A 15710-nucleotide genomic window follows, 5' to 3' on the forward strand; every position below is an offset into this window, starting at 1 on the left:
TGGCCGAACCGGACTAGCGCGCACCCGGACGGGAAAAGTCAGGGCGCGCCGGGTATTTGGCTTATCAGCGTAGCGGCAGTTAGAGTTCAGTTCGCTTCTATCATCTTATCAGTAAGACACGATGTCACCGCGACCGCGCGCGCACGCCGTGCGCGGTCGGCCGCCTGCGCTGCCGCGGATCGGAGCGGCCGCCTTCCGGCACCGGCGCGTGGCGGCCCGCGGCTGCCCCCTCGCGGCGTGGCCGGCGCCGAGCCGCGGCCCAGCCCAGGACCCGCAGCCTCGCACCGCCACGCGTTCGACGCCGCGCCCGATCGGGCCTGACTCACGGCGCGTTACCCTTCCGGGCCGCGCGCGTCGGAGGCCCGGTCGCAGCAAATAGGACGGCCGAAGAGTAAGCCCGATAGTGCCCGGGCGTCGGCTATCGCGGACCCAAACCCGGACCGTTGTGGCTCGACACGAATACGGCCGCTGGCTGGCAGGCGCGCGCAGCGTAGCCGGCAAGGCCTATCGACGCTATCGAGGCTATCGACCTTATCCGCTTACCGCACACCCACCGCGTTAGTGGCCCGGCACGTATATAGCGGCCGGCCCGCCAAACCATTCGGTGGGCCAAGATGACGGAAAAGCGCGCGACAGAGGACCAGACGCCGCTGCTCAGCGAGACCACGCCGCTGCGGATCGATGTCGGCCACGAGACGGACGAGTTCTCCGGCCTGCCGGCCGCCGAGGCCGCCGTGCTGCGCGAGCAGGTGGCCGTGCCCGCCGCCAAAACCAACTTCTTCTCGATCTACCGGTACGCGACCACCACGGACGTGCTCGCGACCGTCTACGCCGTCTTCGCCGCCATGTGCGAGGGCTCGATCAAGGCCATCATGCCCATCCTGTTCGGCTTCTTTGCCCAGGAGTTCACCACGTACTTCGCCGTCAACGACTACTTCCGGTTCGACGGCGCCCAGTACTACTACGACCCCAGCTACTACAACGAGACCGCGATGGCGTACGGCTCCGGCTACGCGCCCGTCGGCGGCGCGTCGCCCATGACGCCCGTGCTGCCGTCCAACGGCTCGGCCTACGAGACCGCGTTCTACAACGCCACGACCGGCTACTACAACGGCACCGTCGACCTCCTCCGCGGCGTCAACTTCTACGACTACACGCCCGACGCCTTCCAGCGCCGGCTCAACTTCTACTGCATCTTCTTCCTGTACTTTGCGCTCGCCGAGTTCGTCTTCGCCTCGTCCTTCACCTTCATCTTCATCGACCGCGGCGAGGTGCTCTCGTCGCGCATCCGCAAGGCGTACCTGGCGGCCACGCTCAAGCAGAACATGGCCTACTTCGACAAGCTCGGCACCGGCGAGATCACCACCCGCATCGCGTCCGACACCATGCTCATCCAGGACGGCTACTCGGAGAAGCTCGGGTACCTGATCGCGTTCTGCTCGACGTTCGCGGTCGCGTTCATCATGTCGGTGTCGCTGGCGCCGCGGCTGACCGGCCTGCTCTTCTGCGTGGGCGTGCTCATCATCGTCTCGTTCATGATCGCGTCCAGCATGATGACGCGCAACTACAAGCGCGCGCTCGAGGGCTCGTCCGCCGGCGGCTCCGTGGTCGAGGAGGTGCTCTCGAGCATCCGCAACGTGCACGCGTTCGGCATCCAGGACCGGCTCGCGGCCAAGTACGACTTCTTCCTGGCGATCTCGCAGCGCTGGGCCGTGCGCGCCGGCTTCTACGCGGGCGCCATCACCGGCATCTCGTGGCTGGGGCTGTACCTGTGCGACGCCATGGCGTTCTGGCAGGGCGCGTTCCAGATCGAGTCCGGCGAGATCCAGATCTCGGACCTGGTCACGATCCTGGCGTCCATGATCCAGGGCCTGTTCGCCATCACGTCCATCACGCCGCACGTGCGCTCGGTGTCGTCCGCGCAGTCCGCGGTCAACAAGATCTTCACGACCATCGACCGCGCGTCCGCGATCGACTCGTCCGCCGAGACCGGCCTGCGCCCGGCGGCGGTCGACGGCAACATCGAGCTGCGCGACGTCAAGTTCGTCTACCCGTCGCGGCCGGACGTCGTGGTCATGCAGGGCTTCAACCTGTCCATCAAGGCCGGCACCACGGTCGCGCTCGTGGGCGCGTCCGGCTCCGGCAAGTCGACCATCGTCGGCCTGATCGAGCGCTTCTACAAGCCCGTCGGCGGCCGCGTCTTCCTCGACGGCAACGACGTGGCCGAGCTCAACGTCAAGTGGCTGCGCCAGCACATCGCGCTCGTCCAGCAGGAGCCCATCCTGTTCTCGGGCACCGTCTACGAGAACGTGGCGTACGGCCTGCTGGGCACGCCCTTCGAGACCGCGTCCGAGGTCGAGAAGCGCGCGCTCGTGACCGAGGCGTGCGTGCAGGCCAACGCCATGACGTTCATCTCCACGCTGACCCACGGGCTCGACACAGACGTCGGCAACCGCGGCATGCTGCTGTCGGGCGGCCAGAAGCAGCGCGTGGCGATCGCGCGCGCGATCGTGGCCAACCCGCGCATCCTGCTGCTCGACGAGGCCACGTCCGCGCTCGACACCAAGAGCGAGGGCATCGTCCAGGACGCGCTCGACCGCGCGGCCAAGAACCGCACGACGATCGTGATCGCGCACCGGCTGTCGACGGTGAAGGACGCGGACATGATCGTCGTCATGAAGCGCGGCGTGATCCTCGAGAAGGGCACGCACGCCGAGCTGATCGCCAAGCAGGGCGAGTACTACGACCTGGTGCGGGCGCAGTCGGTGCAGCCGGCGGTGGCTGAGGTGGCGAGTGAGTTTGACAGCGACGAGGCGGACGCGGAGCTCGAGGCTGAGCTCGTGGCTGAGGAGGCGCGCGGCGAAAAGTCCGCGCTGCTCGGGCTCGAACCGTCGACGTCGCTCAAGCCGACGTCATCGCTGCGGCCCACCGCGACCCGCCGCAGCCTCGCCCTGACCCGCACCAAGACGGGTCGGTCCGTGTCGTCGGTCGTGCTCGACGGCCAGGCCGACTTCGCCGAGCAGCGGTACACGCTCGGCGAGCGTCTGCGCTTCATCTTCGACATGTCGCGGCCCGAGGCCCAGCTCAACCTGGCCGCGCTCGCGTTCACGGTGGTGCAGGCCGCGGGCTACCCGTACCTGGCCTCGCTGTACTCGAACTCGGTGGACGCGCTGGGGCTGGCGCCGGACTACGACGCCATGCGCCGCCGGCTCAACGTCTACAACGTCATCTACCTGGTCATGGGCGCGATCGAGCTGCTGTGCCCGATCATGGCCGTCGGGCTGTTCACGCTGTCGGGCCAGCGGCTGGTGCGGCGCATCCGCATGCGCACGCTGCGCCAGCTCGTCCGCCAGGACATCTCCTTCTTCGACCGGTCCGAGAACACGTCGGGCTCGCTGACGGGCGCGATCTCCAAGGACGCGCAGGCCGTGGAGGGCCTGTCGGGCGCCACGCTCGGCCAGGTCGTGTCGTGCGCGATCATGATCTTCGGCGGCATCGGCGTCGCCATCGGCGTGGCCTACAAGCTCGCGCTCGTGACCATCACCGGCGTGCCGTTCCTGCTCGGCGCCGGCATCTACCGGTTCTACATGCTGGCCAAGTACCAGGACTCGATGCGCCGCGCCTACGGCAACTCGTCGTCGTACGCGTGCGAGGCCGCGGGCGCCATCAAGACCGTGATCTCGCTCACCCGCGAGGACGACGTGATCGCGCACTACGACGGCACGCTCGAGGACCTGTACGCGCGCTCGAAGCGCAACAACCTCAAGTCCGCGCTGCTGTACGGCACCGCGCAGTCGATGATCTTCCTGGTCCAGTGCCTGTCGTTCTACTACGGCACCATGCGCATCCGCGACCGCGAGTACTCGGTCTTCCAGTTCTTCACGGCCATGGTCGGCGTCGTCAACGGCACCATGAACGGCTCGATCGTGTTCTCGTACGCGCTGGACATGGCCAAGGCGTACGAGGCCATCGGCTCGCTCAAGAACCTGTTCTCGCGCGAGCCGGAGATCGACTCGTGGTCCGACGCGGGCGCGGTGCTGGACCCGGCCGCGGTGACGGGCGCGGTCGAGCTGCGCAACGTGCACTTCCGGTACCCCACGCGGCCGCGCGTGCCGGTGCTGCGCGGCGTGTCGCTGGCCATCAAGCCGGGCCAGTACGCCGCGCTGGTGGGCGCGTCCGGCTGCGGCAAGTCCACGTCCATCGGCCTGCTCGAGCGCTTCTACGACCCGCTCGCAGGCGCGGTCCTGCTCGACGGCGTCGACGTCCGCGACATCAACATCCGCTCGTACCGCGAGCAGATCGCGCTCGTGCAGCAGGAGCCGACGCTGTACTCGGGCTCCGTGCGCGAGAACATCCTCTACGGCTCCACCGCGGCCGTGTCGGACGAGGCCATCGTCGCGGCGTGCCAGCAGGCCAACATCCACGACTTCATCATGTCGCTGCCGGACGGCTACGACACGCTGTGCGGCGCCAAGGGCTCGCTCTTCTCGGGCGGCCAGAAGCAGCGCATCGCCATCGCGCGCGCGCTCATCCGCAACCCGAAGGTGCTCCTGCTGGACGAGGCCACGTCCGCGCTCGACAACGAGTCCGAGAAGATCGTGCAGGCCGCGCTCGACGCGGCCGCCAAGGGCCGCACGACCATCGCCATCGCGCACCGGCTGTCGACGATCCGGCGGGCCGACGTCATCTTTGTGTTTGAGAACGGCAAGATCATCGAGCGCGGCACGCACGACGAGCTCATCGCCAACAAGCACAAGTACTACGAGCTCGTGCAGCTGCAGGCGCTCGAGGAGAAATAGGTGTAGAATCATTGGGAGGGGCATTCAGCAGAGGGCTGGTACGATAGAAATAAAGCTTACGACATCAAGACCTGCTGGCGCGTGCGCAGCGAGCGCTGGAGCGCGTCCGCGATGGCCACCGCCTTGGCCGCGTCCTTGAGGTTGAACGGCACGGCGGCGTCGCGGAGGACCCAGTCGGCGAACGAGGCGACCTCGACGACGAACGCGTCCGTGATCTGCTCAAAGTGGTCGCCGGGCGGCTTGCGGAACACGCCGGCGGCGTTGCACACGACGAGGTTGTGCTGCGACACCTCGGGGTAGATCACGATCTTGCCGAGCGTGCCGATGACCTCGGTGTAGCTGTGGTGGCCGTGGCGGTTCGTGCGCGACGCCATGAAGTGCATGTTGGTGCCGTCGTCGAACTCGACGAGCGCGTACGCGTTGTCGACGTCGCCCATCTCGGCGAGCTCGGGGATGACCGTGGCCGAGCCCGTGCTGAACGCGCGGACGGCGGTGATGTCCTTCTGCGCCACGAAGAGCGCGCAGTCGATGTCGTGGATCGTGCAGTCGACGAAGATGCCGCCGGACACGCGGGCGTAGTTGACGAAGAACGGCGTGAAGTCGAACTGGTCCGTGCTCTGCGAGCGCACGGCGAGCACGTCGCCGATCTCGCCGGCGCGCACGCGCCGGGCGGCGTCGAGGAACGGCGCGGCCGAGCGCCGGGGAAACGCGCACGCGGCCTTGAGCTCGGGATGCTTGGCCGCGGTCTCGTACATCTGCCACGCGACGTCGGGCGACATGGACAGCGGCTTCTCGGTGAAGACGTGCTTGCCGTGCTCGAGCGCCGAGATGAACTGCTCTGCGTGGAACTTGGTGGGCGTGGCGAGGAGGACGGCCTGGACGTCGGCGTCGGCCACGAACGCGTCGTAGTCGGCGTAGATCTTGACGCCGGGGACCTGCTCGCGGGCCCACGCCTGCTCGGCCTCGACGGGCGTGCAGACGGCGACGACGCGCGTGTTGCGGCCGGCGGCGAGGTGCTCGATGTGGCGGGCTCCGATCCGGCCGGCGCCGGCGACTCCGAAGTTGACGTACTGAAGAGGCATTGCGAAGATTGGTGCCGTCTGCCGGACGCGGGCGGCGCCTTTTAACTGCGCCCGGCCAGACGGCTGCGGTTCCTGTTGAGGGCGTGAAGAAACCGAGCGGTGCCTGGCAAGTTGCCGGGCGGGAGACGGGGTGCGGGGCGCCGCACGCGGTGCGGCTCGCGCCGCGCTAGTGCCTGCGGCCCATGTTGCCGGCGCGGGGAACGCAGGGCCGCGCGGGATCGCGCCGCACGCCGTGCGGCTCACGCCGCCCTCTCTGCCGTCTCGCGCCCGCGCTGCCTCCGCGGGGGGCCCACGCTCGGCAGCATCCGCCGGGCGGCTCGGCTTCTCCAGCGGCGAAGCGCGTACGATTCCCGACCCAGACTCTCCGCTGCCGGCGGCGGGCGCACTGCCACAGTGCCGGTGGCTGCGCGAGTAGCACAGGCGACGCGCCGCGGCGCCATTGCACCGCCACGCGATCTGAGGCTGGCACCCGGCGGCCGGCAGAGCCACCGTGCCGGCCGCTCGCCGCTCGCCACGGGCACCCCCGGCCGTAGGCCGCCACCCTCGACGGAGTCGCCGCCGGAGGCTCGTGCCGCACCCCGTGGGTCGCCACCTCGACGGCCCCGCCGCCGAGGCTGACCGCCACCGCGGCGCCGTCGGCGGCCGGCGGGCGGGCAGGTCACGTGCAGCGACTACATATCTAGCGCAAACGCCGCAGACGTACCAACTGGGAGTGTGGCCGAGTGGTCTAAGGCGCCCGCTTCAGGTTTACGCTTGAATTGCTGGTCTCGCAAGAGGCGTGAGTTCGAACCTCACCGCTCTCATTTTTTTGTTTGTCAGCACGGTCACGTGCAATTGCGCGAACCCGGCTGAAAATTTCTAATGACGGCCCATATTAAAGGCCGGTCACCAGCGACTCCGCCATTGGCGCTCTCCAGAGGACTTTTTAGACGTGCACACGCGGTCACGCCGTCCAGAAGGTGAGTCCAGGCGATCGCCCGGCGCGCGGCGGCCCGACCGCGGCCGCCGGCCGGGACCGGCTGCCAGGCGGGCTGTGGCGCTGTGGCTGGGGATCAAACAACTGACGGGCAGAACAAGCAAGCGCTTCACAGGCAGGACCTGAAAATGCGCGCCAGTGTGCGCACAGCAGTGCGGGCCGGCGCGAGCCTGCGGCAGGCGGCACGGCGCGGCGGGCTGATCGAGGGCGGCCGCGCCGAGCCGCACGGGTCGGGTATGATCTCTGCGGCGCGCCGGGTCGGGGCCCAGCAGCGCGCGTCCTCGGCCGCCGCCGCCGTCGCCGCGCCCGCGCCCGTCCCGCGCCCGTCCAACCAGCCGATGGCGTTCCCGTGCCTAGACGCGCTCGAGAGCCGCACCCGCGCGCTCGCGCCCGAAGCCGAGGAGGCCAACGAGCCCACATACACCCAGAACCTGAGCGGCTACCAGGTCTTCCACTCGGCCGCGCCGCTCCACCTCGACCACGGCGGCGTCCTGCACGAGTACGACATCGCGTACGAGACCTGGGGCACGCTCAACGCCGACGCCAGCAACGCCGTGCTGCTCCACACCGGTCTCTCGGCCTCGCAGCACGCCAAGTCGCACGCCGCCAACCCGTCCCCGGGCTGGTGGGAGCGCTTCATCGGCCCCGGCGCAGCCATCGACACGGACCGGTACTTTGTGATCTGCACCAACGTCATCGGCGGCTGCTACGGCTCGTCCGGGCCGTCGTCGCTCGACCCGCTCGACGGCCAGCGCTACGCGACCCGGTTCCCGATCGTGACCGTGCAGGACATGACGCGCGCGCAGCACGAGCTCGTGCGCTCGCTCGGCATCCGCCGCCTGCACGCGTCCGTGGGCGCGTCCATGGGCGGCATGCAGTCGCTGGCGTACGCGACCCAGTTCCCGGACGCGGTGGGGCGGGTCGTATCGATCTCGGGCTGCGCCCGGTCGCACCCGTACTCGATCGCGCTGCGCCACGCGCAGCGCCAGGTGCTCATGGCCGACCCGAACTGGCGCCGCGGGTTCTACTACGACTCGGTGCCGCCGCACGCCGGCATGAAGCTCGCCCGCGAGATCGCCACCATCACCTACCGCTCCGGGCCCGAGTGGGAGCAGCGGTTCGGCCGCAAGCGCGCGGACCCGACCAAGCCGACGTCGCTGTGCGCCGACTTCCTGATCGAGACCTACCTCGACCACCAGGGCGAGAAGTTCTGCCTGCAGTACGACGCCAACTCGCTGCTCTACGTGTCCAAGGCCATGGACCTGTTTGACCTGGGCGCGTCCGCGCAGCGGCAGGCGCTGGCGAACCGGGCGGCCGCGGCCGCCCGCGGCGCGGCCGACGGCGCCGACACGTCGGCCATGCTCACGTGCCCGTACCCGCCGCCGTCGGACGAGCAGCAGCGGCTGCAGGAGCTCGCGGACGAGGTGCACGACGACCTGGCGCCGCACGCGGACCTGGTCAAGGGCATGGCGCCGCTCCGGGACACGCCCGTGTTTGTCCTCGGCGTCGACTCGGACATCCTCTTCCCGGCCTGGCAGCAGCGCGAGATCGTCGACGTCCTGCGCGAGGCCGGCAACCGCCAGGTCGAGCACGTCGAGCTCGGCCAGGAGCTGTCGCTGTTTGGCCACGACACGTTCCTGCTCTCGCTCGACCACGTCGGCGGGCCGGTCAAGCGCTTTCTGGAGCAGTAGCATGCGCGCACGCGCGATTTTTGGGGTTTAGCATTATCATTTTGTTCGCGGATCACCGGAACGCGCGGTAGCAGGCCTCCTCGGCCTGCCGCGCGGCGACCGTGCTGAGCACGGCCGCGCCGTAGACGTCGCCGGGTGCGCGCTTGGGCACGAGCACGTCGCGCTCGTGCGCCTTGGCCTCGTCCTTGGTCAGCAGCACCACGTTGTCGAGCGCCAGCGGCCGCGCCGGGTCCCACTGCGACAGCGCCACGCGGCTGTTGGCGGCCACGCCCGAGACCACGCTCTTGCCGCGGAAGACCTCCTCGACGAGGTACGTGATGTCGTTGGCGTCGAACGGCAGCTGCTGCGAGCCCGTCAGCCGCATGCTTTGGCCCGACAGCGCGTGCAGCACGGCGTCGTAGACCTTGACCCGCGCCTTCTGCTCAATGTACTCGACCGGCATCCCGGCCAGCGTCGTCAGCACGTACGTGGCCGCGGCCAGCCCGAACACGCCCGGCATGGTGCCCAGCACCGGCAGGATGCGCACCCGAAAGTCGGGCATCACGCTGAGCTCGTCGACCTTGCCCGCCGCAAAGACCTCGTCGGCCAGCGGCAGCAGCGTCGGCTTGTCCGGCCCGGGCTTCTCGGACGAGAACACGACCGGCACGCCGGACGTGATCCCGCGCAGCTTGAGCCGCCGCCGCGTGGCCCGCGCCAGCCCGTCTTCCTGCGTCGCGCTGATGTCGCCGATGTTGATCCGCGTCACGTCCGCCTTGCACGCGGCGCCCATGCTCGACACCACCCGCAGGTCGTGCCGCACGCAGAACTCGAGCAGGTCGACCTTGGTCTCGATGTTGTCGATCGCGTCCACCACAAAGTCCGGCCGGCCGCCCTCCAGCAGCAGCTCCTCGGCCTCGGCCAGCGTCCACAGCGTGTTGCGGCTCTCGATCCGCACAAAGGGCGCCACCCGGCCCAGGTACCGCGCGAGCGCGGCCACCTTGGGCGTGCCCACGTCCGCCACCGTTGCCGCCGCGTGCCGGTTCAGGCTCGACAGCGTGACCTGGTCAAAGTCGATCAGCCGCACGCGCCCGACGCCGTTGCGCGCCAGCATCGTGGCCACCCACGACCCCACGCCGCCGCAGCCGACGACGACGACCGACGCCGCGCGGATCGCCGCTAGGCCCTCGTCGCCGAAGAACGCGGCCGTCCGCGCCAGCTGCTCCGCCACGAGCTCCGCCGGGTACTCCTCGCCGGCGTCCACCTCGATCCCGGCCTCGTCGTGTCGCCGCGCGGCCAGCGCCGCGCCGGCCGCTACCGCTGCCTGCCCGACGTCCTGCGGCACCTGCGGCGTAGGCACGTCCGGGATCGACCGCTTCAGTTCGCGCACCGCCCGGTCGTGTCGGTACTCCTGGACGACCAGAGTCACCGCCACTGCCGTCGCTGCCGACGCCACCGCCGACAGCGCCGCAATCGTTCCTGTCTTCATGTTGCTGCGAGTGTGCAGGACGCAAAGTTTGCTCGCCGCACGAGGTGCGGCGAACAGTCACGTGTCCATGGGCGACCTGCAGCCACCGTGGCGGTGCGACGCGGTGCGACCTGCGCCAACGACCTGTTATGTGCTGCCGCGAGGAAGCCGCAAGCTGGATGAGGTCGACAGAAGATGGCTGGCCGTCTGTCTCCGCTGGATGGCCGTGGCCTCGCGTGGAGACGCGCAAGGAGGGCAGAGGGTGCTACGTCGTGCCCCAGCGTCCACCGCCACGACACCCGCCCTGCCGACATTCGTCGACAGTACCGACCGTGTCGCTCGTGTAACACACAAAGAGCAGTCACAGCTCGGCGTGGCGGTGCATGCGCCCGCGATGACATTGTCCAACGGCGCCCCTACGAGCCGCTCGACGCCAGAGCTGCTTCCGCCCGACGGCGAGCTACCTCGACGGAGTCGCCGCCGGACGCTCGTCAGCAGCAGTGTGCGAGCGTCCGCCGGCGCTGCGTTTTCGACAGCTGCCTTCGCGTAGATCAGTGCTGAGCAACACGAGACGCAGTCTGTGTCGTTGGTGTTACCTACCGTACGCGGTCATCGCGACGTAGTCCGGGGCCTCCGTGGCGGTGCCTAAGCCACTGAGCCGCACGCGGCGACTGGCGTCACCTGTGTAACCCAACGACGCGCACCGCCACGGGCCAGCCTCTGCGGCGGTCTCGATGTGGCTTTCGGGCAGGCGGTGTGTCGTAGGGAGCCGAGCCTCTGAGCCGCACTGCGTGCGGCTGACATCTGGAGCGTAACCTGCCGGGGGCAGCCTCGGCGGGGCCACCGCCGACGCTCGACTTGCCGGCGCCGCCATCGGCGGGCCCGTAGACCGTCCTGCCTGCCGAGCAGCCGCTCTCGGCGGAGCCGCGCTGGCCGGCTCTGCCCGCAGGCTGCCCTCAAGAGGCGCCGCAAACGCTCGCACAGCCACGGGCACGGTGGCGGTGCGACCCCTGCCACGTGACGTGGTCTGTGCTGACGGTTCGCAAGCATATTGATCTAATATACATGATGCCTAGGCCGGGCCAGGGTGCCGCTCGTAGTAGTCGGCGTCGGGCTCCGGGGGGGACGTCTGGATGACGTATTCGTCCACCGGCTCGGGCGGCGACGTCTGGATGACGTACTCGGGCTCGGTCGGGGCGTCCGACTCCCAGATCTCGGTGACCTGCGTGGACGTGAGCGTGCGGACAACGGTGATGGTCGCCGGCTCGGCGTCCTCGTCGTCCACGTCGTCGTCGTCAGCAGCCGCCTCGACCGCCGCCGCCCCGTCGCGGACGTCGGCAGCCCACGCAAGCGCGTCGCGCTCGACGTCGGCCGCAGCCGTGTCCACGGCCGCAGCCGTCACGGGAATACCCATGATGACGTCGCCAAACTCGGTGGCCATCTTGCGCAGGTGCTGGAACTCCTTCCAGTCGCGCCAGGTCACGCCGTCCATCCAGGCCCACTTGTGGCCCAGCTCGCGCAGACCCACCTCGGTGACCGAGTTAAAGACCTCGAGCACGCCCGTGCGGACATCGCCCGCCTGGGCATGGAACTCGTCGACCAGAGCGTGGGTGCGCGCCACAATCGCGGCCGACGTGTCGGCCGCGAGCTGGGCCGCTTCCGGCCGACCGAGGCCATCAGCAAGATCGGCGCCTTGCTCGCGCTCACTAGAACTAATCAGCGTGGGTTCGACCTCGGAGCGAGCGCGCGCGAGGTCAGCCGCCGCGCCGGCCAGCTGCGCCAGGACGCCGTTGGTCAGGTCCTCAAGCTCGGCGTTGAGGTTCGTCACAGCCTGCTTGCCGGCCGACCGGAACTTGTCGGTCCACTGGGCGACGTCGGCCGCGATCTCGGCCGTGACCGCGGCGTCGCCGTCCGGTGCCGGCGTGGCGGCGACCGTGTTGACGACGGCCGAGCCGGCCGACGCGACGTCGGCCTCTATGGTCTCGACCGCGTCGACCATGTCGGCCGGCTCGGCTGGCTCGGCGCCGTCGTCTGCGACGGCGCCGGGCTCCTCAGGGTCGACGGGAGCCGGGGTGGCTGCGGGCTCGGGCGTGGTGAGGCCGGAGGCGAGGCCGGCCGTCTCGAGCGGCTCGAGGTCCTCGGCCGCCTCCTCGGCCGCGGCCGTCTGGGCCGCGGCCTCGGCCTCCACCGCCTCGGGCGCGTCTGGCATGGCGCCCATCGCCGGCAGTCCCGGCACCACCGGCACGTCCTCCAGGACCGGCTCCGCGTCGACCAGCACCGGCTCAGCGCCTAGCGCAACCGTCGTCGCGTCCTCCGCGGTCGCCGGCGGCAGGGCCTCGGCCTCGGCCTCAGCCTTGGCCTCAGCCGCCGCCGGCACCGCCTCGCCCGCGCTCGTCGCCGCGCTCGTCGCGGCGTCGCCGTTCATTACCTCGTCCGCCAGCGCGGTCTCGGGCTCGAGCAGCTCCGCCGCAAACGCGTCGTCACGCATGTCGGCTACCGCCGGCGCGTCCGCGGGCACGGGCGCGTCGTCGCCCACAGCCACGTCGGCCTTGCGGAACAGGTGGTCGTACGTCCGCGCCAGCGGCGGCTCGACGTGCGCCCGGTAGAACTCGCGCAGCCGCGGGCCCACGCTCGTCACGTAGAACTCGACCGCGCGCGCGTAGTGGCGCAGCGCGCCCGCCCGTGAGACCTCGAAGGCGGCCGCGCTCGCCGGCAGCACGCGCTCGGCCAGCACCCGGCGCGACTGCTCCACGCCGCGCTGCACCAGCGGCGCCGTGCGCTCGTACGCCGGCAGCACCTGCTGCTCGTACACGGCGCCCGCACGCCCCGACACGGCGCGCACGCCCGGCGCAACGTGCGTCGCGTACTGCTCGCGCACGGCCGCCAGCCGCGGCTCGGCCTTGGCCCGGTACCGCTCGGCCACGGCCGCACGGCCGCTGGCCACCTTGGCCTCCAGCGCCGAGCCCGTGTACCGGTCCACAGCCCACGTGCCCGCGCGCGCGACCTGCGGCGCAACCTGCGTCTGGTACTTTGCGATCGACGCCGACACGTACGGCGCCGCGCGCTCCGCCAGCGGCCCCAGCCGCGCCCGCACGTGCGGTGCCGCCGCCTCCAGCACCGGCGCGGCCGCTCGGTGCAGCACGCTGCACCCGCACGGCGCCTCCGCCGTCAGCGGCCCCAGCAGCGGGCACGCGTACAGCGCCAGGTAGAGCGTGTAGTAGATCGCCAGCCTGCCGTCAGCGCGCCCCGCGCACGACCTACCGAATCGCCAGCCGCATTGGAGAAAATCCGCGCCCGGCCATGTCTTGTCTCTGGTCTGCTCGATGAAGGGTGTCGTCGATGCGGCCGAGAAGCTGGAGAGAAAAGAAGCGACGATCGTGTGTCGCGACGATCCGACCGCACAACCCTAGGGTTAGGGGTGCCTCACGCCGCCGTCTGCGTCCGGCGGTCGGCGCCCACGCCGCACCCCGTGCGGCTGACTCGCGCCCGCCCGTCCGCCGCGCACGCGCGACCACGCAGCCGCCGCGGCGTCGCCGGCGACCGCGCACCAGGCCGCGGCCGCCCGTACGCGGCGCCGACCTGCCTGCTTGCGCCCGCCTCGTAGAACCCAGCTGACGTCATTAGCCGCAGATCATGCACGCCTGAGTCGCCGCTAGCCGCACTCGCATCGGTCAGGCACGTCCTGCCGCCACGCTACGTTCTCCGGGTCGGCGTTGTCGCCGCGGACGGCCAGAGAGCTCGAGACCGCTCTGCTGGACCGGCGGCGGCGGCGTGCGCCGAACCACGGAACGTCGCGCCCCTGCGTTCTGAACACGAACAGCTTGATAGGTCACGGTGTGACCTACCAAGCGGCGCGTGACCTACCAAACACGGGCTCGCGGCGTACGCGCGCATCAGCTGTGCGCCACAGTCTGGGGCAACGTGGCCTCGCTGGCGCCTGTGCGCGCGAGGCGGCCACCAAGGCACACCACAGAGCCGCGACGTAGGCTGCAGGAGGAGCCTGCGGCGGCGACTGCGTTGCGGGCAGCTCGCAGTGCGCAGAGCGGGCGGACGCACGCCCGCCTGCCTGCCCGAGGTGCAGCCACTCCAACGGAGTCGCCGCCGGAGAGCCATGCACCGCCACAGGCGAGCCTGCGGCGGCGACTCTGTCGGCGGCGGCGGACACTGGCCATGTGACCGGCGGCTGACGCAGGCTGACGCAGGCCGGCCAGTGGCTGCCTACTTGAGCCCGGGCAGCCGCGCCGCCCGGGCAGCCGTGCACCGCCACGTGCGGCTGCCGAGGCTGCACCGCCACGCGTGCCCGCCACGACACCCAACGACTCGCCGACCGAGCGGGGAACACAACGATGGAGCAGCTGGCGACGCTCAACGCGCTGACGCAGGACCCCAGCGTGCCGTCGCTGTTCGAGGTGATCTCGGCAGAGCAGCTGGGCGGGCTGCTGGCACCATCTGCGCGGTACGTGGTGGCCCACTTCGCGCAGCGGTACCCCCGGCAGCTGCTGGGCGTGCTCAACCGGTTCGATGAGGCGTTTGCGGTGGTCATGGGCGCGATCGAGGCGCGCTCGCTGGCGACGTGGAACGCGTCCGTGACCGAGAAGTTCTACGGGATCAAGAGGACACGGGCGCTGGCGTTCGAGACGGTCGTGGCCGCCGACACCAACGCGGACGTGGCCGCGCGCGTGCAGGAGCTGGCGCGGCTACGCCGGCGGGACGTGTGGGCGTCGGCGGTGGCCGTGGTCGGCGTGCCGTACGCGGCCGCGCGGCTGGACCGCCTGTACGAGTCGCTGCGGCCGGACGCGACGGGGCTGGCCGCCGTGTTCCGCCGGGTGTACCCGGCGCTGCGGAGCGCGGCCACGGCCGGATCCCTGGCCCTGCAGCTGCTGTACCTGTGCGGCCGCAGCCCGGTGCACTCGCTGACGACGCTGCTGCTGCGCGTGCGGTTGGCGCGACTGGGTGCGGCCGACTACGCGCGCGACCGCACGCGCGCTCGCGGCCGCGCCGACGGCGCGCTGGCCGCGCTGTTACCGGCCGCCGTGTTTGTGCTCAAGCTGCTGGACTGGTGGTATGCGTCGGGGTTTGCGCGGCAGCTGTCGCGGTCGGCCCGGCGACGCCGCGCGGACGCGCCGGACGCGCCCGTGGCGCTGCCGCCGCCCGCGCAGCCGGCCGCCGCTCGTCCGGAGGCCTGCCCGCTGTGCGAAAAGCCGGTGACGAACCCGGCTGCGCTCGAGACCGGCTACGTGTTTTGCTACCCGTGCATCTACCGGCACCTGCAGGAGCAGCCGGCGCCGACGGCGCGGTGCCCGGTCTCGGGGCAGCGGCTGCTATCGTGCACGTACGACGCCGGCGACTGCCGCTGGGACGTGTCGGGCGCGCTGCGGCGGATTGTGGTCTAGAAATCGATCTGGCGTGCTTGGTAGAGACGGCGAAGGTGCCTGCGGCAGCCCGTGGCGGTGCGCGAGCCTATGGCGGCGACTGCGCCGAGGGTAGGCGCTGCGGGCGGCTGTGCGCCACAGTGATCACGGGTGCGATCTGTTTCAGGCAGTACTCTGGGCGGACCAGCCGGCCAGGGGCCGGTACACCGCCACGGGTGAGGCTCCGGCGGCGGCCCCGGTGAGGCTGGCCGCCCTGCGGGCAGTAGCACGAGCCACACGAGCCCCTCAGCCTCGACGGGGTCGCCGCCGGAGGCTCGTTGCACCGCCACCGGCAGGCCTCTGCAAG

General features: G+C 70.6%; 6 protein-coding genes and 1 non-coding gene across 7 annotated transcripts; 4 read left to right on the top strand and 3 right to left on the bottom strand.

The window, feature by feature from the left end:
* Positions 1–511: 511 nt before the first annotated feature.
* On the top strand, positions 512–4799 carry V1510DRAFT_430775 (P-loop containing nucleoside triphosphate hydrolase protein; the record flags this gene model as incomplete). The annotated part of the gene is made up of 1 exon (XM_066935393.1): positions 512–4799. Exon 1 carries the CDS (start codon positions 615–617, stop codon positions 4797–4799), a length of 4185 nt encoding a protein of 1394 aa, XP_066788431.1. The 5' UTR covers positions 512–614.
* A 56-nt stretch (positions 4800–4855) lies between these two features.
* Positions 4856–5979, bottom strand: V1510DRAFT_395881 (uncharacterized protein; the record flags this gene model as incomplete). Its single annotated transcript, XM_066931873.1, has 1 exon — positions 4856–5979. Exon 1 carries the CDS (start codon positions 5879–5881, stop codon positions 4856–4858), a length of 1026 nt encoding a protein of 341 aa, XP_066788432.1. The 5' UTR covers positions 5882–5979.
* Positions 5980–6589: 610 nt separating this feature from the next.
* On the top strand, positions 6590–6684 carry V1510DRAFT_t163. Its single transcript has one exon. It is a non-coding gene; the product is annotated as a tRNA-Leu (tRNA).
* Positions 6685–6767: 83 nt separating this feature from the next.
* On the top strand, positions 6768–8548 carry V1510DRAFT_445563 (Alpha/Beta hydrolase protein; the record flags this gene model as incomplete). The annotated part of the gene is made up of 2 exons (XM_066935706.1): positions 6768–6840; positions 6953–8548. The coding sequence occupies exon 2, from the start codon at positions 6986–6988 to the stop codon at positions 8546–8548; it is 1563 nt and encodes a 520-aa protein (XP_066788433.1). The 5' UTR covers positions 6768–6840; positions 6953–6985.
* A 17-nt stretch (positions 8549–8565) lies between these two features.
* Positions 8566–10472, bottom strand: V1510DRAFT_418593 (uncharacterized protein). Its single transcript, XM_066934144.1, has one exon. It carries the CDS (start codon positions 10011–10013, stop codon positions 8601–8603), a length of 1413 nt encoding a protein of 470 aa, XP_066788434.1. The 5' UTR covers positions 10014–10472; the 3' UTR covers positions 8566–8600.
* Positions 10473–10948: 476 nt separating this feature from the next.
* V1510DRAFT_430779 (uncharacterized protein) lies at positions 10949–13591 on the bottom strand. The gene is made up of 2 exons (XM_066935394.1): positions 13254–13591; positions 10949–13222 (listed from the first exon to the last, which is right to left on the bottom strand). Exons 1-2 carry the CDS (start codon positions 13292–13294, stop codon positions 11065–11067), a joined length of 2199 nt encoding a protein of 732 aa, XP_066788435.1. The 5' UTR covers positions 13295–13591; the 3' UTR covers positions 10949–11064.
* Positions 13592–13974: 383 nt separating this feature from the next.
* V1510DRAFT_418597 (Pex12 amino terminal region-domain-containing protein) lies at positions 13975–15643 on the top strand. The gene has a single exon (XM_066934145.1). The coding sequence runs from the start codon at positions 14339–14341 to the stop codon at positions 15383–15385; it is 1047 nt and encodes a 348-aa protein (XP_066788436.1). The 5' UTR covers positions 13975–14338; the 3' UTR covers positions 15386–15643.
* Positions 15644–15710: the final 67 nt, after the last annotated feature.

Source organism: Dipodascopsis tothii, assembly GCF_038497935.1.
Source record: "Dipodascopsis tothii strain CBS 759.85 unplaced genomic scaffold V1510scaffold_19, whole genome shotgun sequence".
NCBI lineage: Eukaryota > Fungi > Ascomycota > Lipomycetes > Lipomycetales > Lipomycetaceae > Neoaidaea > Neoaidaea tothii.